At 35.8% G+C, this 18,180-nt stretch overlaps 1 protein-coding gene across 4 annotated transcripts in view; it reads left to right on the top strand.

The window, feature by feature from the left end:
* The window catches only part of SPAG6 (sperm associated antigen 6), a 62,955-nt gene extending 46,212 nt beyond the window's left edge, over window positions 1-16,743 (top strand). For 2 of the 4 annotated variants that reach the window (XM_011963847.1, XM_011963848.1), the window contains 3 exons: window positions 7,023-7,139; window positions 10,857-11,002; window positions 15,783-16,743. In XM_011963847.1, the coding sequence (XP_011819237.1) occupies window positions 7,023-7,139; window positions 10,857-11,002; window positions 15,783-15,852 (333 nt within the window). In that variant the 3' untranslated portion in view covers window positions 15,853-16,743. Of the gene's footprint in view, window positions 1-7,022; window positions 7,140-10,856; window positions 11,003-11,903; window positions 11,982-15,782 lie in introns of all 4 variants that reach the window. The other 2 variants (XM_011963850.1, XM_011963851.1) reach the window with 2 other exon arrangements.
* Window positions 16,744-18,180: the final 1,437 nt, after the last annotated feature.

Genomic DNA, 18,180 nt, shown 5'->3' with positions numbered 1-18,180 from the left:
TAGTACAGTATTACTTTCAGGAAATACACTTAATAGTAAGTTAAAAAGTTACCAATCATTATTCCATCAATAATCTTTTAAAGGCTTCAGGCCCATCCAAATATTTTATTATTGTAGAGATTTGATCATTCTTTTTTCTTTCCCCACCATCTCTTGAATTATATCAGCTGTTATTTTAAAGGGTGTAGAATAAACATCCATTCAAGCCTGTTCAATTTGACACCATCTCAGTAGGGAAAAGTGTATCCAAGAGTGTCAAGAACTGTCTAATGGTATTTCTCATTTGTTACTCTATGGCAGCTTTCAAATTATAAGCCCATGTTGAAGTTCATTTTGTCCCAAAGGCATGTCAGCTTCTGTAAGCATTCTCTAATTGGTTTCCATGCAGGAGAACCAATGAGCAGTCTTTTGGAATTTCTCTTATGTTTTCTTTGGAGAAATAACTATTCAGACTCTTTGCTCATTTTAAATTGGGTTACTTATCTTTTTATTATTGAATTGTAAGAGTTCTTTGTATATTCTGGGTACAAGTTCTTATAAAATGTATGATTTCTCACATTCTATAGATTTTCTTACTATTTGCTCCCATGTTATTCCAAATCTCTTAATAAAAATGGAGAAGAATTTTTTTTCTAATAAGCTTATCTACATGTTTTGAAAATTTTGATTCAAATGTATCTTTTTTTTTTTTTTGAGACGGAGTCTGGCTCTGTCACCCAGGCTGGAGTGCAGTGGCACGATCTCGGCTCACTGCAAGCTCCGCCTCCCGGGTTTACGCCATTCTCCTGGCTCAGCCTCTGGAGTAGCTGGGACTACAGGCACCGCCACCACGCCCGGCTAATTTTTTGTATTTTTTTAGTAGAGACGGGGTTTCACCATGTTAGCCAGGATGGTCTCGATCTCCTGACCTCGTGATCCGCCCCTCTCGGCCTCCCAAAGTGCTGGGATTACAGGCTTGAGCCACCGCGCCCGGCCTCAAATATATCTTTATTTGTTTGGATTTAGAGGCATCATATTGAAATTTGTCATTGAATCAGCTCTTTCTAGTTATAAAACTATGTTTAAGATAATTATTTAATTATTGTGTTCCTATGGTAATAGTTGTTCCTCCTTCATTTTTTAGCAGCTTTATTGAGCTATAGTTCACATGCCATACCTTTATCCATTTAAAGTGTACCATTTAATGGTTTTGGGTATATTTACAGAATTGTGAAACCATCACCACTATCTAATTTTAGAATATTTTTATTCCCCACAAAAGAAATGCTACACATTAGCTGTGATTCTGTATCCCCTCTGCCTAGCCCCAGACAACCATCAATTTACTGTCTCTATGAATTTTCCTCTTTTGGACATGTCATTTAATGGAGTCATACAACATATATAACCTTTTTAGAGATAGGGTTTCTTTCTGTTGCAGACTGGAGTGCAGTGGCATAATCATAACTCATTGCAGCCTTGAACTCCTGGGCCCAAGTGATCCTCCTGCCTTAGGCCCCCAACTAGCTAAGACTACAAGTGTGTACTGCCACATCTGGCTAATTAATTTTTTCTTTTTTGGAGAGACAGGGTCTCACTGTGTTGCCCAGGCTGGTCTTAAACTCCTGGCCTCAAGCAGTCCCTCCCTTGGCCTCCCAAAGCACTGGGATAAGAGGTGTGAGCCACCACACCTAGCCATGTGCCTGGCTTCTTTACTACTTAGTTGAAGTTTCACAGTTCTTCCATGTTGTGGCATATATCAGTATTTTGTTCCTTTCCATTGCCAATACAATATTCTATTGTATTAATATGTCACATTTTGTTTCTCCATTTACCAGCTGATGGATGTTGGATTATTTCTACTCTTGACTATTATGAATAACACTGTTATGAACATTATTGTAACAAGTTTTCATGTGGATGTGTGTTTTCATTTCTCTTGGGTATTTACCCAGGGATGAAATTGCTGGGTCAATGGATAACTCTGTTTAACATCTGGAGAAACTTGCCCAACTGTTTTCCAATGTACTACCAGCAAGGTAGTACATCTTTGCCAGCTCTTGTTATTATCTTTATTTTTGATGGTAGCCATCCTAGTGGGTTTGAACTGGTATCTCATTGTGGTTTTGATTTGCATTTGTCGAATGGCTAATGATGTTGAAAATCTTTTCATATACTTATTGGCTGTTCATACATCTTCTTTAGAGAGATGTCTATTCAGAACCTTTGCTCATTTTAAACTGGGTTATTTATCTTTTTATTATTGAGTTATAAGAGTTTTTTATATATTCTGGATGCAAGATCTTATCAGATGTATGATTTACAAGTATTTTCTCACATCCTATGGGTTGTCTTATTTTCTTGATGATATTGTCTGCAGCACAAAAGTTTTAAATTTTAATTAAATTCAATTGATTGATTTTTGTTGTCGTTGCATGTGCTTTTTGTGTTGTATCTAAGAAGGCTTTGTCTAACCAAAAGTCATAAAGATTTACTCCTATGTTCCTCTTCATTTTAATAGCTGTTACTCTTTGGACCACAATGCTTTCAGAATAAAAATAACTTTCTGAAAAGATTTTTTAAAAATTTTTAAGCAGTTTTTCAAGATAATTGTATTAGCCTGTTCTCACACTGCTATAAATAACTACCTGAGACTGCGTAATTGATGAAGAAAAGAAGTTTAATTGACTCACAGTTCTGTATATTGTAGAGGAAGCATGGCTGGGAGGCTTCATGAAACTTACAATCATGGAAGAAGGCAAAGGGGAAATAAGAATGTCTTCACATCACGGAGCAGGAGAGAGGGAGTGAAGGTGGAGGTGCTACACACTTTTAAACAAGCAGATCTCATGAGAACTCTGATGTGGTTTGGCTCTGTGTCCCCACCCAAATCTCATTTTGAATTGTACTCCCATAATTCCCATGTGTTGTGGGAGGGACCTGGTGGGAGATAATTTGAATCATGGGGATGGTTTCCCCCATACTGTTCTTGTGGTAGGGATTAAATCTCATGATATCTGATGGTTTTATCAGGGGTTTCCACCGTTGCATCTTTCTCATTCTCTTGCCGCTGCCATGTAAGAAGTGCCTTTTGTCTCCTGCCATGATTCTGAGGCCTCCCCAGCCATGTGGAACTGTAACTCCAGTTAAACCTCTTTTTCTTCCCCATGTCGTGTATGTCTTTATCAGCTGCATGAAAAAAGACTAATACAAACTCTACCATGAGACAGCACTAGGGGGAGGGTGCTAAAGCATCAGAAGCCACCCCCATGATCCAATCACCACCCACCAGGCCCCACCACTGATAGCAGGCCACACCATTGATAAGGTTTACTCTCTAACACTGGGAGCAAGCCACACCAATAATCCATTAAGGAAAGCAACAATGAGTAATTTTTGGTATTCTTCTACTTTTCAGTGAAAAGCAGTTGAAATTGTGTTGGTTTCCCATAGTATTATCAATTTTATTTTGTTAATTGCTATTTTTATGCATAGTGTTAAGAGGTAAAAAATAGTGTTGTTATTTACTGTGGTTTTTCCAATAGCCTGAATCAGGGAGGATACAGTCAGTTTTTAGAAATGACAGAAAAATGAATGAATTTAGAACTGTAGATGCTATGCTAGTTAATAAGGAAACCAGGCTCAAACCCTCAGAATGCCCTCAATAGATAGCTCAAGATTCCTTCTCTGACATCATCATATACTGTGTCTAAACCCAGTTCAAGAACAGATGACTCTGTCTGTAGATGATCTGCTCAGTCCTGATCTCTTATCACTCTTAGATGACCAAATAAGCTGGTCACTTTCTTAGCACCCAAAAGTACAAAAAAAAAAAAAAAGAAAGAAATTTACCAATTTCCCTTGCGGTAATTTAGTCTTTTCTCTGCATTATTTGGTTATATAGTTGGTTTGTCAAGAGGGCATGCCATTATATCTCCCACATCCCATATAACTAAGAGGGGGAGGTTATTTTCTTGGAAGGAGGAAGAAAGGACATAGGTGTCCTTTAACTACTAAATGCAGTGACAATTAGCAAAATGTATAATCTGTTATTCATTAGTCCAAGGTAAGATATTACTTGATTTACTGAGTTAGGTAAATAGAAGAGGTTTTTGTTGTTGTTGTTGTTTTTGTTTTTGAGACAGAGTCTCCCTCTGTCACCCAGGCTGGAGTGCAGTGGCGCAATCTTGGCTCACTGAAACCTCTGCCTCCTGGGTTCACACCATTCTTCTGCCTCAGCCTCCTGAGTAGCTGGGACTACAGGTGCCCGCCACCACACCCGGCTAATTTTTTGTGTTTTTAGTAGAGACGGGGTTTCACCACGTCAGCCAGGATGGTCTCCATCTCCTGACCTCGTGATCCACCCGCCTCGGCCTCCCAAAGTGCTGGGAATAGACGTGAGCCACCGCGCCTGGCTGGGAGTTTTTTTGGCCCCATAAAATTTCTGTACAATTCATAGTATGGAGTTGTAAGAGCTATTTTATTTTGCTCACAGCCATAAACAACCAATCATAATGCATATCTTCTAGAAGGTAACGAATCTTAAAACCAACATGTGACATGATCTTGTATGTAGAAAATCCTAAGGAATTCACACACACAGACACCCACACATGCGTGTGCACACACACACACACAAATCATAGAACTAGTAAGAGTTCAACAAAGTCATGGGATACAAGATCAATATACAAAAATCAATTGTATTTTCTTTTTTGAGACAGGGTCTCACTGTGTTGCCCAGGCTGGAGTGCACTGGTGCAATCTCAGCTTACTGCAACCTCCACCTCCCAGGTTCAAGTGATTCTTGTGCCTCAGCCTCCTGAGTAGCTGGGACTATAGGCACCCACCACCATACCAGGCTAATTTTTGTATTTTTAGTAGAGACAGGGTTTCACCATGTTGGCCAGGCTGGTCTCGAACTCCTGACCTCAGGTGATCCACCTCCCTTGGCCTCCCAAATTGCTGGGATTCCAGGCCTGAGCCACTGTGCCCGGCTGAGTTTAAGTGTTTTTAACAACTTTATTGAGATATAATTTACATACCATAAATTCACTCATTTTAGGTACACAATTAAATGATTTTTAGTAAATTTACAGAATTGTGCAACCATCTTCACAATCAAATTTCAGAATATTTTCATCATCCCAGAAGGAAGCCTCATGCCCATTTGTAGTCACTCCCTCTTCCTCGTCTCAATTATACCTGCCAGCTGCAGACAACTATAATCTACTTTCTGTCTTTCTAAATTTGACTTTTCTGGACAATCCATATAAATGAAATTATACAGTATGTGAACTTTTGTGCCTGGTATCTTTCACTAAGGGTAACATTTGTGAGGTTTGTTCATGTTGTTGCATGTGTCAGTACTTCATTCCTTTTCATTGTCAAATAGACATGTAAACAAAGTCTTAAATAACTAGGATTTCTATCATGCTGGATAATACAGCTGATTATGAATTATGATATACATTTCTATCTAGAAGAATGTAATCATAAGCTGATTATATTTCTTCCACATGAAAGATAGTAAAGCTCAGTGAATTTCTAGTGTCATTGGACCCTTTTCTACAGTTCTTGATTAATAACAATACATCAACTTAGAACTACTAGAATAAGGGTGTCTTTATTGTACAGTGTATGTGATTTCTGCTACACTGTTCAAGAACACTTTCACTGATAACAGTGAAGTTAAATTTATTAGCTTGCTAAGATTACCATGATTTAAGATAGTTCCCAAGTATATTGGGAATTGAGAGTTTAATTCTAACTTACATTATACTACTTGTGGGAAAAAGCTGAGCTGCATATTTTACATTCCTTGTTTTATTTAATCTAATTTGTAAAACAGTGTTTGAGGATAAATGTGTCAAGCAATAAGAGGCTGTGCAAGACTGCTTAGCCTGGGTCTCCAGGAAACCTTAAATTCAAGAGATTCTTTACTAATAACAAACCTGTGATAAAGTTTTGCTGAATCGATTCATCAATTATAAAGTTCATGATGTGAAAATCACAATGCTCCTTGACATTTCAAGAGCATTGCACAATAATAGCAAAACAATATGGTGATCTCAGAAGACCAGGTTGGGTAAGGCCTCAGAGAAAGAATAGGTGAAGAGAAAAGCCATAAGGGAGCACTGCAGCACAAAACCTCAGTCAAGCAGATGTGGAATTCTAGTGGAAAATAGCTGGAGACAAACCCAATTGTGAAGCTTTCCAACTGAAGGGGACAGCCTTTAAGACAAAGAAAATGAACCACAACTAGCCATGGCCTGAGGGCTGGCTGCCATGATGTGCTGCAGCCCCATCAGGGCCCTTCTCCACTTGTGGCAAGGGTCAGCACCACATGATGTCACCTTGAAATATGGAGTGCAGGAGGGGGTAGAAATGGTACATATGGTACGTATTCTTCTGCTTGTGGGTGATACACTCCCTACTGTTTAGGAGATCTTTTCTCTGCAGTTGAGTAGATCCTATCTGTTTTGCTTCTGTGAAGGGGGAAATGTCTACCCAGGAGCTATAGCAGCACCTCTGCAAATGCTCATTGAATAATGCACCCTGTAGCCATTTTGACTGCCTATGTATAAGCCATGAAATCATGGAGAATATAGAAAGCCTGATAATGACATTCTTCAAAAAACTAAATTATTTTATTGTATTTGTTGATAAGTAGAAATGGGATGTATTAGTTATCTCAGTTTCCTGTATACAAATTTTTACTCTAATATAGTATATATTAATTTATAGTCTGTAACTTTGTGCTTTATAATTTTAATTTTCTTCTAGGTATTTTAAGAGCTCAGTAATACACTTTACATTTTAAGGCTGAACACAAAGACAACTTGTAGGATATTCTATGATAAAACCAATCAAAGCAGGAGTTTTGTTTTTTTTTTTTTTGACAATAATTTTAAAAAATGAAACAACTGCAGCTTAGACCAGGAAATTGATTTTATTTTCAAATTCCTGTAATGTGAGATTTGAATTCTTGCCGAGGTTTCATTGATTACTTACTTATATATACATCTGCTTTGTATTTCAAGAGTAAAAAAGCCATAAAGAGTATCCTGCAAAAATGCACTTACTTACCAGCCCTTGAACCATTTCTATATGATGCTCCTCCCAATATTCTGAAGCACGTGGTTGGACAGTTCAGTAAGGTAAGAAATGGCAGCCTCTAAGGGGAGGAAGAAAATCAAAATGATTTGTTAACTTATTTTTATTTTTTCTGTTGGGTCAGTAGCTTTTTCTGTAAGACAGGGTCATGGTTTTACTGCTTAACTCTCACCAATCTGTATGGACAGGAAAGTTACCTTAACAAAATTCACATGTAAATAAAACACTTTCTTCATCCTCACATTTTCCTCAAAGCCTCTACTGTCTTTTTAACTGTTCCCAGAAAGTAAAAATCTCATAATATAGATAATTTATATTGATAAATGACTTTTAGTAATCTTTCTAGTGTCTTTCATCTCACTCACCTGGGAATACTGCAAAGATCATAAAGAGAAAAGGAAAAAGGTTTCTGAGCCACTGAAACATCTTTCGCAAAGTTCATGTGCTTTACTGGAGATTTTCTCAGACAGTCATTTGGAGCATATTGACTTATTTTATGAACAATTTTAACAAATGTAGCTGTCATATTTCTTAGATTGTTGCAGATTAAATGATAGTAAATGGTAGTAAGGTAGAAAGGTCAAGCTGCTAGAAGTGGGCACAGCCAGCAGAGCTGATTACCGATAGCAAAGGATAAAAGAGAATGACTCTATTACCACAGACACTGATAGTCAGGATGGTGACCCTAAGCTGTCAAGAGCTGGGTAAATTATGCTCAGTGAATTTGGCTTAGGAAAATGGGGTCTGTGCAAGTAGTAGCCCATGGTGGTTATGAGCTCAGGTTCTGAACTGGAGTACCTCGAGTTCCCACTTACCAGCTCTATAATTCTTTAAGAAAATATTGACCTCTCTAAACCTTAGTTTGGTTACCCATAAAATGTAAATAGAGTACTTATTTCATAGGGTCATTGTAAAGAGTAAATGAGATATTATTGTATGTTAAGCATTTAGCTCAATCCCAGGCACATATTAAACACTCAAAAGAACAAAAACAACCAAAGAGTTGTATTTAAGAAATAAAACGTGCAAGTGGGTCAGGCTAATTTAAAAGATTTTTTTAAAAAAATGAATGGGGGGTGGCAAATTCATTTGAATAGTCAGTTATAATGTTATATAAATGAGAAATTACTATTCATATACTATGTTTCTACAAATAATGAACAAAAACTATGTATTGTTATAACTTTTAAAGTAGTCCCTACAAATAATTTGTCTAGTTTTAGGTCTCCATCTGAAAGATAGAATCTGCTAACAGCCTTCAGTTCTCTCAACTCTGTTCATGACCTTCAACAGTTCAACTGGCCCTCAAGTGCCAGAGCCACAGGAAAGTAGAAGTTTCACATTGCTGAAGCCACTCACCCAGGCAGGATACAGTTCTGTGTATCAAACACCTATGTCCTTTCTTCCTCCTTCCAAGAAAATAACCTCCCCCTCTTAGTTATATGGGATGTGGGAGATACAATGGCATGCCCTCTTGACAAACCAACTAAATAACCAAATAATGCAGAGAAAAGACTAAATTACCACAAGGGAAATTGGTAAATTTCTTTCTTTTTTTTTTTTTTTGTACTTTTGGGTGCTAAGAAAGTGACCAGCTAATTTGGTCATCTAAGAGTGATAAGAGATCAGGACTGAGCAGATCATCTACAGACAGAGTCATCTGTTCTTGAACTGGGTAATTGACATTATTTCTGAAAGTTTCATTTTGTAGTTTAATCTTTTAGGCTAGTGAGTGAGATATTCTGGTTTTATTGAAGTAGCTATGAAAGTAAACACTAACCTACATTAAGAGTTCAAAATACGTAAAACCAGTGGGATGTGTGGAAGTTAGCCCCAAGATAAATACAGTACCTGTATCATATACACTTATAAATGTGCCTTCAGGAATATTTTCTTAATCGAAAGATACCAAAGCACTAAAAAGAGATGATAAAGCAAGGTAGAAGGTGAAAAGGTACTGAAGTAGCTAGGGACAGAGATAGGAAGTAATGAAAATTCTCTAGGCCAAGCGAAATATGTAAAACCAATATATTTATGGAATATTACGTTTTTTATAAATACATACTAGTGCAATCTTTTATTGTCTGTTGATTTATATTATTGTTCAATTAGCAAGATCCTTTTGTGGTTTTAATTATTTATTAAATGCCTACATGTACCCAGCTCTCTGCTGAGCACTGGGGAACAGACAAAAAAGATTAAGTTGTTCTTCAGGGAACTTTATAATGTAGCTGAGGAGAGCAGACAAAACAATTAGAAAACATTTCAATGTACTAGAGTTGGAGATAAACTTTTTTAAAAGAAGGAATGAGTGAATGTAGTCTGAAATGTTCAGATAGGGCTTCAATGGAGGAAGGACAAGTGAAAGGAGCTGGTCTCCTTGCAGAAGGAACAAGATGGGATAAAAGGGTGTTTCTGTCAGAGGGATAGTAGCAGTGACCAAGGAAGAGCGCACCACATTGTGAGCCCACCCCTTCCCTAGGACCTTCCTAGTCTGGTCAGTCTTTGTTTTTTTTTTTTGTCTCTCATAATAAATTTCTTCATTTCCACTGGCTTTTCCCTGTCAACATGCAAACGTGCTCAAGTCTCCTTGATCCTAAGATCAAAACCTGCAACATCTTTAGCCTTTAGTTCTATCCTACCTCGGTCTACTGATTACCTCTGTTTTCTCTTTCTGAAACTTTAAAGTTTGTCTTGACTTCCTTACTTGGGACACTTTCCTCAGCTGCTGATAACCTGGCTTCCTCAACTTCCCCTCCACACACAGCTGCCTTTACTCAAGTCTTCAGCACCTTTCTTCACTGTCAGATCCAGTGATGACTTGTTTTTTAGTTTTCATTGGTTGCTTTAAGAAACCTTCTCTTGGATTTATTGATTCCTTACATTTCTGGTCTTCTGTCTCTCTAACATTTCAGTCTCCTTTCTCTGCCTACACTTTAGTATATTTATTCATTTGTTAAACATTTGTCAAACCTCTGTTAGGTACCAGGCTAGAGGGAAATGAATGAATGAAGTCAAGTATAGTTTCTGCCTTCAGTGACATTGTGACAGACATATAATGCATAATTAAAAATTAAAATTAAAATATTGTGTGGTATTTAGGTATTATGTTGTAAGCACACGGATGGTGGTTTGACAGAATGCTGACAGAAGAGAAGGACTCAACTCATCCTGGGATAAGGGGATAGGGGCTTCCAGAGAAGGATTCTTAAAGGAGGTGACATGAGCTAAATCTTAAAAGATGACTAAGAGCTAACCAAGCATAACGGGAGAGGTTTGTGGAGTGTGGAAAGCCATTTTAGGAAGAGGTAACAGCATGGGCAAAGGCAAGAGATGGCACAGCATGCATGCTGTGATGTTACTGAAACAATATTTAGGATGGAGAGTAGTGGTGGCTGGAGAGGTATTTAGGAGCTGGGTCCCAGAGGACCCTTTGTGCCTTGTTAAGGAGCTTGCCTTTAAATTCTCAGGGAGCAGAGAGACCTTTAATGGTGTAAGCTTTGTATTTTACATCTGTGAGTGGATCTCCGTTGCCTTTGCCCATGTTCATTGCCTTTATTTCATTTCTTTAGCCTAAAAATTAACACATTCTAAAAAGAGCACATTTCACTTCAAATCAGCAGCAGATTTGGCTCATTATGTTATAGGTGTATTGGGTATAAATTCTCCTTTACATTTTCTTACATACATTATTGCTTCTCAATAGTAATAATCTAACTTGGAAAAGAAAAGCTGACATTTTATGTGCTTCACTTTGCAAGGTACTGCCGCATGATAGCAAAGCTCGACGACTTTTCGTAACAAGTGGTGGCCTTAAAAAAATTCAAGAGATAAAAGCAGAACCTGGTTCTCTCCTTCAAGAATACATCAATAGTATTAACAATTGTTACCCAGAGGAAATAGTGAGGTAGGGAAAATGGACTTTGAAACGTTCAATATTAGAATATAGTTTTTCTGTCTTCAAATCTAGGTTCTATATCCATTGTGTCAAAATGTGGACTTTGAAATACGATGTGAGGCCAATATGTACCTTTATTCCTCTCTTGATCTCTTCCCCCTGCCAAATTAATTAATGATCTGACAGACACACACATTTCCAATTCAAACTAGAATGTCATCGAAGACATTTTTGTGCTAATTTAACACATGCTTTACTAAAGAGTACCCAAATATAGAGTTCAAAGTAACCAGTTTTTAAATTGTGAATACCTGATTATAAAAGGCCTATAGATTCTGATTTTCATAGTTAACTGCATATTAAACAGATGTTGAGTAACAAAAAAAAGTTACTATCTAAATGCAAAAAAACCCCAAAATAATGTTTATGATATACAGGTACTTCAGAGTAATATAGCAAGATGCTATTTTCAAGATTAATAAAAAGATTCATTTTTAAATGAAGTTGATTTGCAGAGCATTCAGCCTAAGCCTCAGTCCTTGTAAACCTAAAGGAGAACTATTCCACTAAACTCAAAATAAATAAAAGCAAAGCTACCAAAAAAAGATAGAATGATTTAAACAACTGAATCTTTAAAAATGCCCCCAAGGCATGCAGGATAAAGACATATTTATCTATGTTTTCTAATCCTACATTTATTTCTTATTTTCTTTGATTAATGTTGGAAAATATAAATTCTAATTTTTAAAACTTACATGCTGTAACATATACTTACGTAAGTTGCAACATGTCTGTTAATTCTTCCTATTTAATATCAATAGTGTTTAATACATATGGTAACATTAATTTTAAAAGCACAAAAGCAATTTTAAGATTAACATTTGTTTTCTATCCACATATTTTTACCCAGTAAATTCTTTCCAGAGTTGCAAGTTTGTGCACTTTTAGGAAGTTTATGAGAACTCCTTGACCAAAAGAGTTCCAATAAGTCAGTTTTGAAATATTAATATATATGATACATTAAAGCAGTGATATATCATGACATGTATAATTTGTCTACATATACAAATTTATTTTTATTTATTTTTTTGAGATGGAGTTTGGCTCTGTCTCCAAACCGGAGTGCAGTAGCATGATCTTGGCTCACTGAGATCTCCGCCTCCTGGGTTCAAGCTATTCTCCTGCCTCAGCCTCCCAAGTAGCTGGGACTACAGGTGTGTGCCACCACTCCCAGCTAATTTTTTGTAGTTTTAGTAGAGACAGGGTTCCACTATGTTGGCCAGGATGGTCTAGTTCTTTTGACCTTGTGATCCACCCACCTTGGTCTCCCAAAGTGCTGGGATTATAGGTGTGAGCCACCATACCATACCTGGCCACAAATGTGTACTTTAAAAGTTTGTGTAACATAAAATGTGTAAAACCATTAAATGAAGGAAATATTAAAATCTTTTATGAAGAAAATAAAATTAATTTGTATACATGGAATATATGTCCCTTCAGGAAGAATGGTATTTTATATAAGTTTAAGGTAACTTTCAATGCAATTTTGTCACGAACAAAGTTATAGAAAGATGCGGAAAAAAAAAACCAAAAAAAACTAAAGTGTCCCCAGAATGAATGACCTATTAGAATCAACCAATGGTAAGGTGCTTTGTTGAAGAGTAGTCTTTTTCCCACATTTTTGAAGGCATATTTTAATTGAGCACCAGGAAAAACAGCCAACTCCATCACATTAGAAATTAATCTAGTGCCTTGTCAGAATACTATTGTAAATTTTTAACTGCTCCAATTCTGTGGGCTGAGATTTTATTTTTAAAATTGGCTAATTATCATAAAGAATTTTGGTTACCTAACTAATATTTTCAAATTTCTGATATATATATATTTTACCCACACAGGGCAAGTAGGAAAACCTCAGTTATGTCTTAAAACATTAGGTTCTATAAAATGGTATTTTATAGACATCTTGGAAATGTTGTCCTTCTATAAAAATAGACAAATATAATCTCAAAATAGTTTTATTTTTACAATTACGTAATTCTCAAGAATCACTTGGTGACAACTATTTTAGAATTAATTATCCTTTGTAAGACAGTTTATCAACTGGTACATTCATCTGTTACTAACCTAAACATTTGTTTCATATTGCCTTCTGATTTAGTAATCTTTAAATTGTTTTAATAAAGAAAGGTAGGTAAATGAGAGGAAAGGGGTCTGGACTAGACATTAGAAGACCTAAGTTCTGGGCCTGGCTCACTCCACAGCCATAAGGTGTTTTTGAACTCATTTTTCTTCAAAATTTCTGCCTCAGCTGGGGTGGGGAAGCAGCTTTGGGGCAACATCTAATTTCGGGGGGGGAGATATGGACACAGTCTGCCATTCAGCATATTTCTGGTATCATAACAATATAATAATAACCCCAATTCTCTGTGGGTCTAGGATAAGGTCAATTTGCTTACATTCTTAAAGGCCATTTAGAGGTAAGTTGGGATAGCCGTGTTTGCTGGCCAGAGGGAAGGAATTTCCTGGTCTTATCTAGAGGCTTATTTTCTTTCCAAAGGAGTAAGCTAAGAGCTCAGGCTTAGGTGTCAAACAGACCTTAATTCCTCTCTCAGTTATAACTACTTACTATAACTAACTATTACCTTGAAGATAATAGTTAACCCTTTTAGCCACAGTTTCCGCATCTGTACAAGGTGATTAAAGATAATTACCTATTTCATATAGTTAGAATTAAATGAGAAAATGCTTAGCCAAAGGGCTACATGTGGCTACTGAGGACTAGAAAAATGGCTAGTATGTCTATTAAACTGAATTTTTAATACTGAATTTAAAATTTAAAAACCGACACTTGATTCAGTTATTGGAAAAATTTTAGATATGTTTGGAACAACTTGTGAATCTATTTTTTCAACTGCAAATTTTATATAATCCAAATACAGACATACTAGCCTTTTTTTTTTAAATTAATTTATATTTTTGAGATGGAGTTTCACTCTTGTTGCCCAGACTAGAGTGCAATGGCGCGATCTCGGCTCACTGCAACTGCCACCTCCAGGGTTCAAGCAATTCTGCCTCAGCTTCCCAAGTAGCTGGGATTACAGGCGTGCACCACCATTCCCAGCTAATTTTGTATTTTTAGCACAGACGGGGTTTCGCCATGTTGGTCAGGCTGGTCTCGAACTCCTGACCTCAGGTGTTCCACCCTCCTCAGCCTCCCAAAGTGCTGGGACTACAGGTGTGAGCCACTGTGCCCGGCCCATACTAACCATTTTTCTAGTCCTCAGTAGCTGGTGGCTCCCATTCAGTCTACATGTGGTTGGTGTCTCCCATATTTAACATGGTAATAACAATTATTATTAATCTAATATCAATGATAACATCATTATATCAATACTAAGAATACTATATTATGAAATATGTAAAATATTAATGTATTAGTATGGTAAATTAAATATTTATCACATTAAAATATAAAATTAATATTTAAATTAAAATGTTAAAATTTTAAAGATATTTAAAAATCTACCTCTCGAATTCATATTATCTGGTGTCTGATACATTTGAAGGCCTAGGAAGGTAAAGTCTGCTTTAAAATTTTTGACTAAGAGAAGAAACAGTTGTGAATTTCTCAGTGTAAGAATACTTCGAAGAAACCCACTGTTGAAAGACAATTTTTTCAAGAGTAAGAGACTGTTAGAGGAGAAACATTCTTTCAGGTAGCTTTTTGGGTGTGTACATAAGTATCTGTTTATGTATGCCTATAAGCACACTACTAAGAAAATACAGCTGTATTTTTTTTTGGTCCACCTTAACTTGATAAATTGTGGAAGGAATTTTAGTGTAATATAAATTACGAGTTTTTAGGTCAAGCATCTGGGCATAGATAAAGATAACTAACAAAAGGCAAAGCAAGTCTCTAATATTAGGTTTTATCTGGAGAAAATGCCTTCAGAAGCTTAATCATTTTGAGTGATTTGAGAATTTTTGAATTATACTTTATAAATTTTTAAAAATTATTCTAGAATGCCTGCTTAATTTTATTTGACATTCATTTATCTGCATGTAAATTATTTCCATGACATATTAAGCATCTCACAATTGATTGATCCACATATTTAATACTTTATACTAAATCTTGTATAAAATGTTCAATTTATGAATGTAAATGTATAGTATATAGATGCCCAAGAACTATTAATAGTAAAAATGATTAATTTCATAGGTTTGTGTGATACAAGTATTGGTAAATAGTTTTTTTGAAATTATATTTTATTAAATAGTTTTTCAATATGAATTATACTCCCAGAAATTTTTGTTTTCCTAGGTGACCAGATCTGATTAAAACCCATGCTGAGAATGATCTCTAAGGCAGTTGGAATGCAGAAGTTGATTAGTAACAATAGACTGTGTAGTCTAACTTATGAAAAAAATCTATTAGCTATGATCCTTAAAGCAACATTAGCCACTTGATATGATTAAAATGAAGTCTCTGTAATAAAATATTGTCACTGGATTGAAGATTCTTGTTTGGAAAATGTTCCCATTTGCCCTTACATTTATATCCCTTAAATGTTTTGCTACTTCTCTAGCACACTTTTATGAATTTGTATTCTCTTCCTGGATAGCCTCTAACTTTATGCACAAAGCGTTTCTGGAGCATAATTATTCAGAGTGTATTTGAGATTTCACTCACAGGATTATTTCAGATCAATCCCCTATACTGCATCTTATGTGCCTGCTGTGTTGATCATTTCACAAGTGTTTAATGGAGTATTTTCTTTTTCAGGTATTATTCCCCTGGATATTCAGATACACTTCTGCAGAGGGTGGACAGCTATCAACCACTGAATAACTAAGCAAAGTTATATTTTGATACTCAAATTCACAGCAGAGTAGTTATGAGTAACAGTAATTAAATCTTTCTAAATATTTGAACTAAGTATATTCTAGATTTATTTAATGGGAAATACCTTTAGATAATATTTTCTAAATTTATGTAATACTTTAAACATTAGTAGCTTGAATATATGAAGAACTATTCATGGTCATTCACATGCATAGGACTTGCTCTAAAAGTAGATTTTAAAAACACGTTAAAGGGTTTTAAGGCATTTATTACATGCAGACACCTCCAATGAGATATAGATAAGAGATGGCATTCAAAAACCCTAGATTATTCTAGCTAATTCGTCATAGACATAGGCAAGGAAAGCTGGCCTTGCTAACTATATAGTAGGATACAGAAGAGAAATCTTTGAAAGAGAAAACTGATGACATATACAGGGCACTTGAAGGAGACTCTGATGCTAGTTACATAAGTGCATTAACTTAAGACACAGACTGTGTGGGTAACCTGTTAGGTTTTGCCAAGTTTAGGAAGAATTTACTCCTCTTTATCACAAGTTTTCCAAAATCCCTTCCCCACCCTATCTAAAGTGTTCCTTACCTTTCATGGGGCCAGTGAGGGTAGAATTCAGAATAAAGAGTTATACTCCTGCATACATGCTCTCCTTCTCATTGAAAGGTTTCTTAGTCTAGCTCTGCTCATGAATAAACAAAGAAGCAGGCATGTAAAATGGATCCTTGTCCTAGCTTCACTTTTCCAAGTTTCAAAAATCATATTTTCAGGTATTTAAGGAATAATTTGAAGATAATACCATCAGGCTCAGACTTCAACATGCATTTTCACTTAGGAAGCGGTAAACGGGTGAAAGAGGGTTTCAATAAAATTTTAAATAAAAACAGCATTACAATTGTCCTTTTCATTTTTCCTATCCAGTGTGTTACTGACCTTGGGGAATATGTGATTGGATTTATGGGTCTTGATTAGTTGCTGTGTGTGTGTCTTTTGCTTTAAAGGGATATTACTTCTGCTGCTGTCTCCTGGAGGAGGTGAGTGGTAACCCCCACAGCCCTTAGGCCACGGTATTTCCAGTCTGACTCTGTTTCCAGGTTTCCTTCTTGGACTCTCTCTTTTTTTTTTTTAATTTTTCATGCAAAAGGAACTACCCATTTGTTTTTTGTATTTTCTGGATTCATCTCTGTCATCATTATTTCATAACAGTGCATAACTTTGTTGCATCTTTTAAAACTTCATAATACCCAAGATTACCCCATTTCGTTTTGCCTTATATCCGGCTAAGATTGTTGGTGATTTCATTTTTTTTAATACTTCCTTGGGCCTATTTTGTTTCCTTGCAGCACTTTCTTTGACCTGTTGAATAGGAAAATGTAATTTGTATTCCCAGTTTTATAGCTTTCCTTTCTTTCCTTCATGCCTACAGTTTGTCTTATTAATCTTTTAATTGGAGAAAATAAAAGTAGTTTTTATCTTTCTTCATTAGGGCTATTCTTAGATGTGTTGGTAATGACAGAAATTAGTTTATCTGGGTAAAAACCACCTCAGATATTGTTGGAATGTCAAATTTCCTAGTTGAAGTTTTTCACTTCATAGATAATTTCATACTTATCAAATAGTACTAAACAAATAAGTAATAAAATACTTAATAGTGTTCAGATGGGTGTTATAATCTGACCATATGCATTGTGGAAAATTTATGCTATGAAATGTTTCTTGACATAAAACACTAAACAGAATGAAGCTTTACTTTTTGAAAAGTATGTTGGGAGATTTAAAAAATATATATAAAAACAAAATCTTTTTCATTTGTCATAGGGTAAAAATAATGCCTGTTATTAATAATATCCACTGATATTTTTCACCCCCATGTGAATTTTGTCAATTTCAATTCCCTGTGCAAATAAACCTCTGTCCCATTGCTCCCTACCCACCCCCAACCCCAGGAGTTTATTTAAAATTTCCCTGTTCTTAGGAATTCTCAACTTATATGAACAACTATTTTTAGGACTTCAGTTCAGGAATAGAATTACTTGGACCTTATTATTATAGATTCAGTCCTTTCATGTGTTGTGGAAATAGGTGAAATCAGTGGTACCTGAAAAGAGATGTTGAAAACATAGGTTCTAGTCTCTCTCTGTTAAGTATTATAGTAAGGGTGATAATAGTTGCTCAGCTTACTCATAAGAAGCTTTTGAAAATAATCTGCAGTGGTGAACATAACAATGTTATAAACAAATCCATTTTATACAAACTCGACATGTGATTAATGGAAAACCTGATAGTCAATGGCAGATTACATATTTTAGCCAGCAATTGTGCAGTA

Source organism: Colobus angolensis, unplaced genomic scaffold (assembly GCF_000951035.1).
Source record: "Colobus angolensis palliatus isolate OR3802 unplaced genomic scaffold, Cang.pa_1.0 Scaffold63, whole genome shotgun sequence".
Taxonomy (NCBI): Eukaryota; Metazoa; Chordata; class Mammalia; order Primates; family Cercopithecidae; genus Colobus; species Colobus angolensis.
Note: the sequence above shows the minus strand (reverse complement) of the source record. Positions and strands in the feature narration are given on the sequence as shown.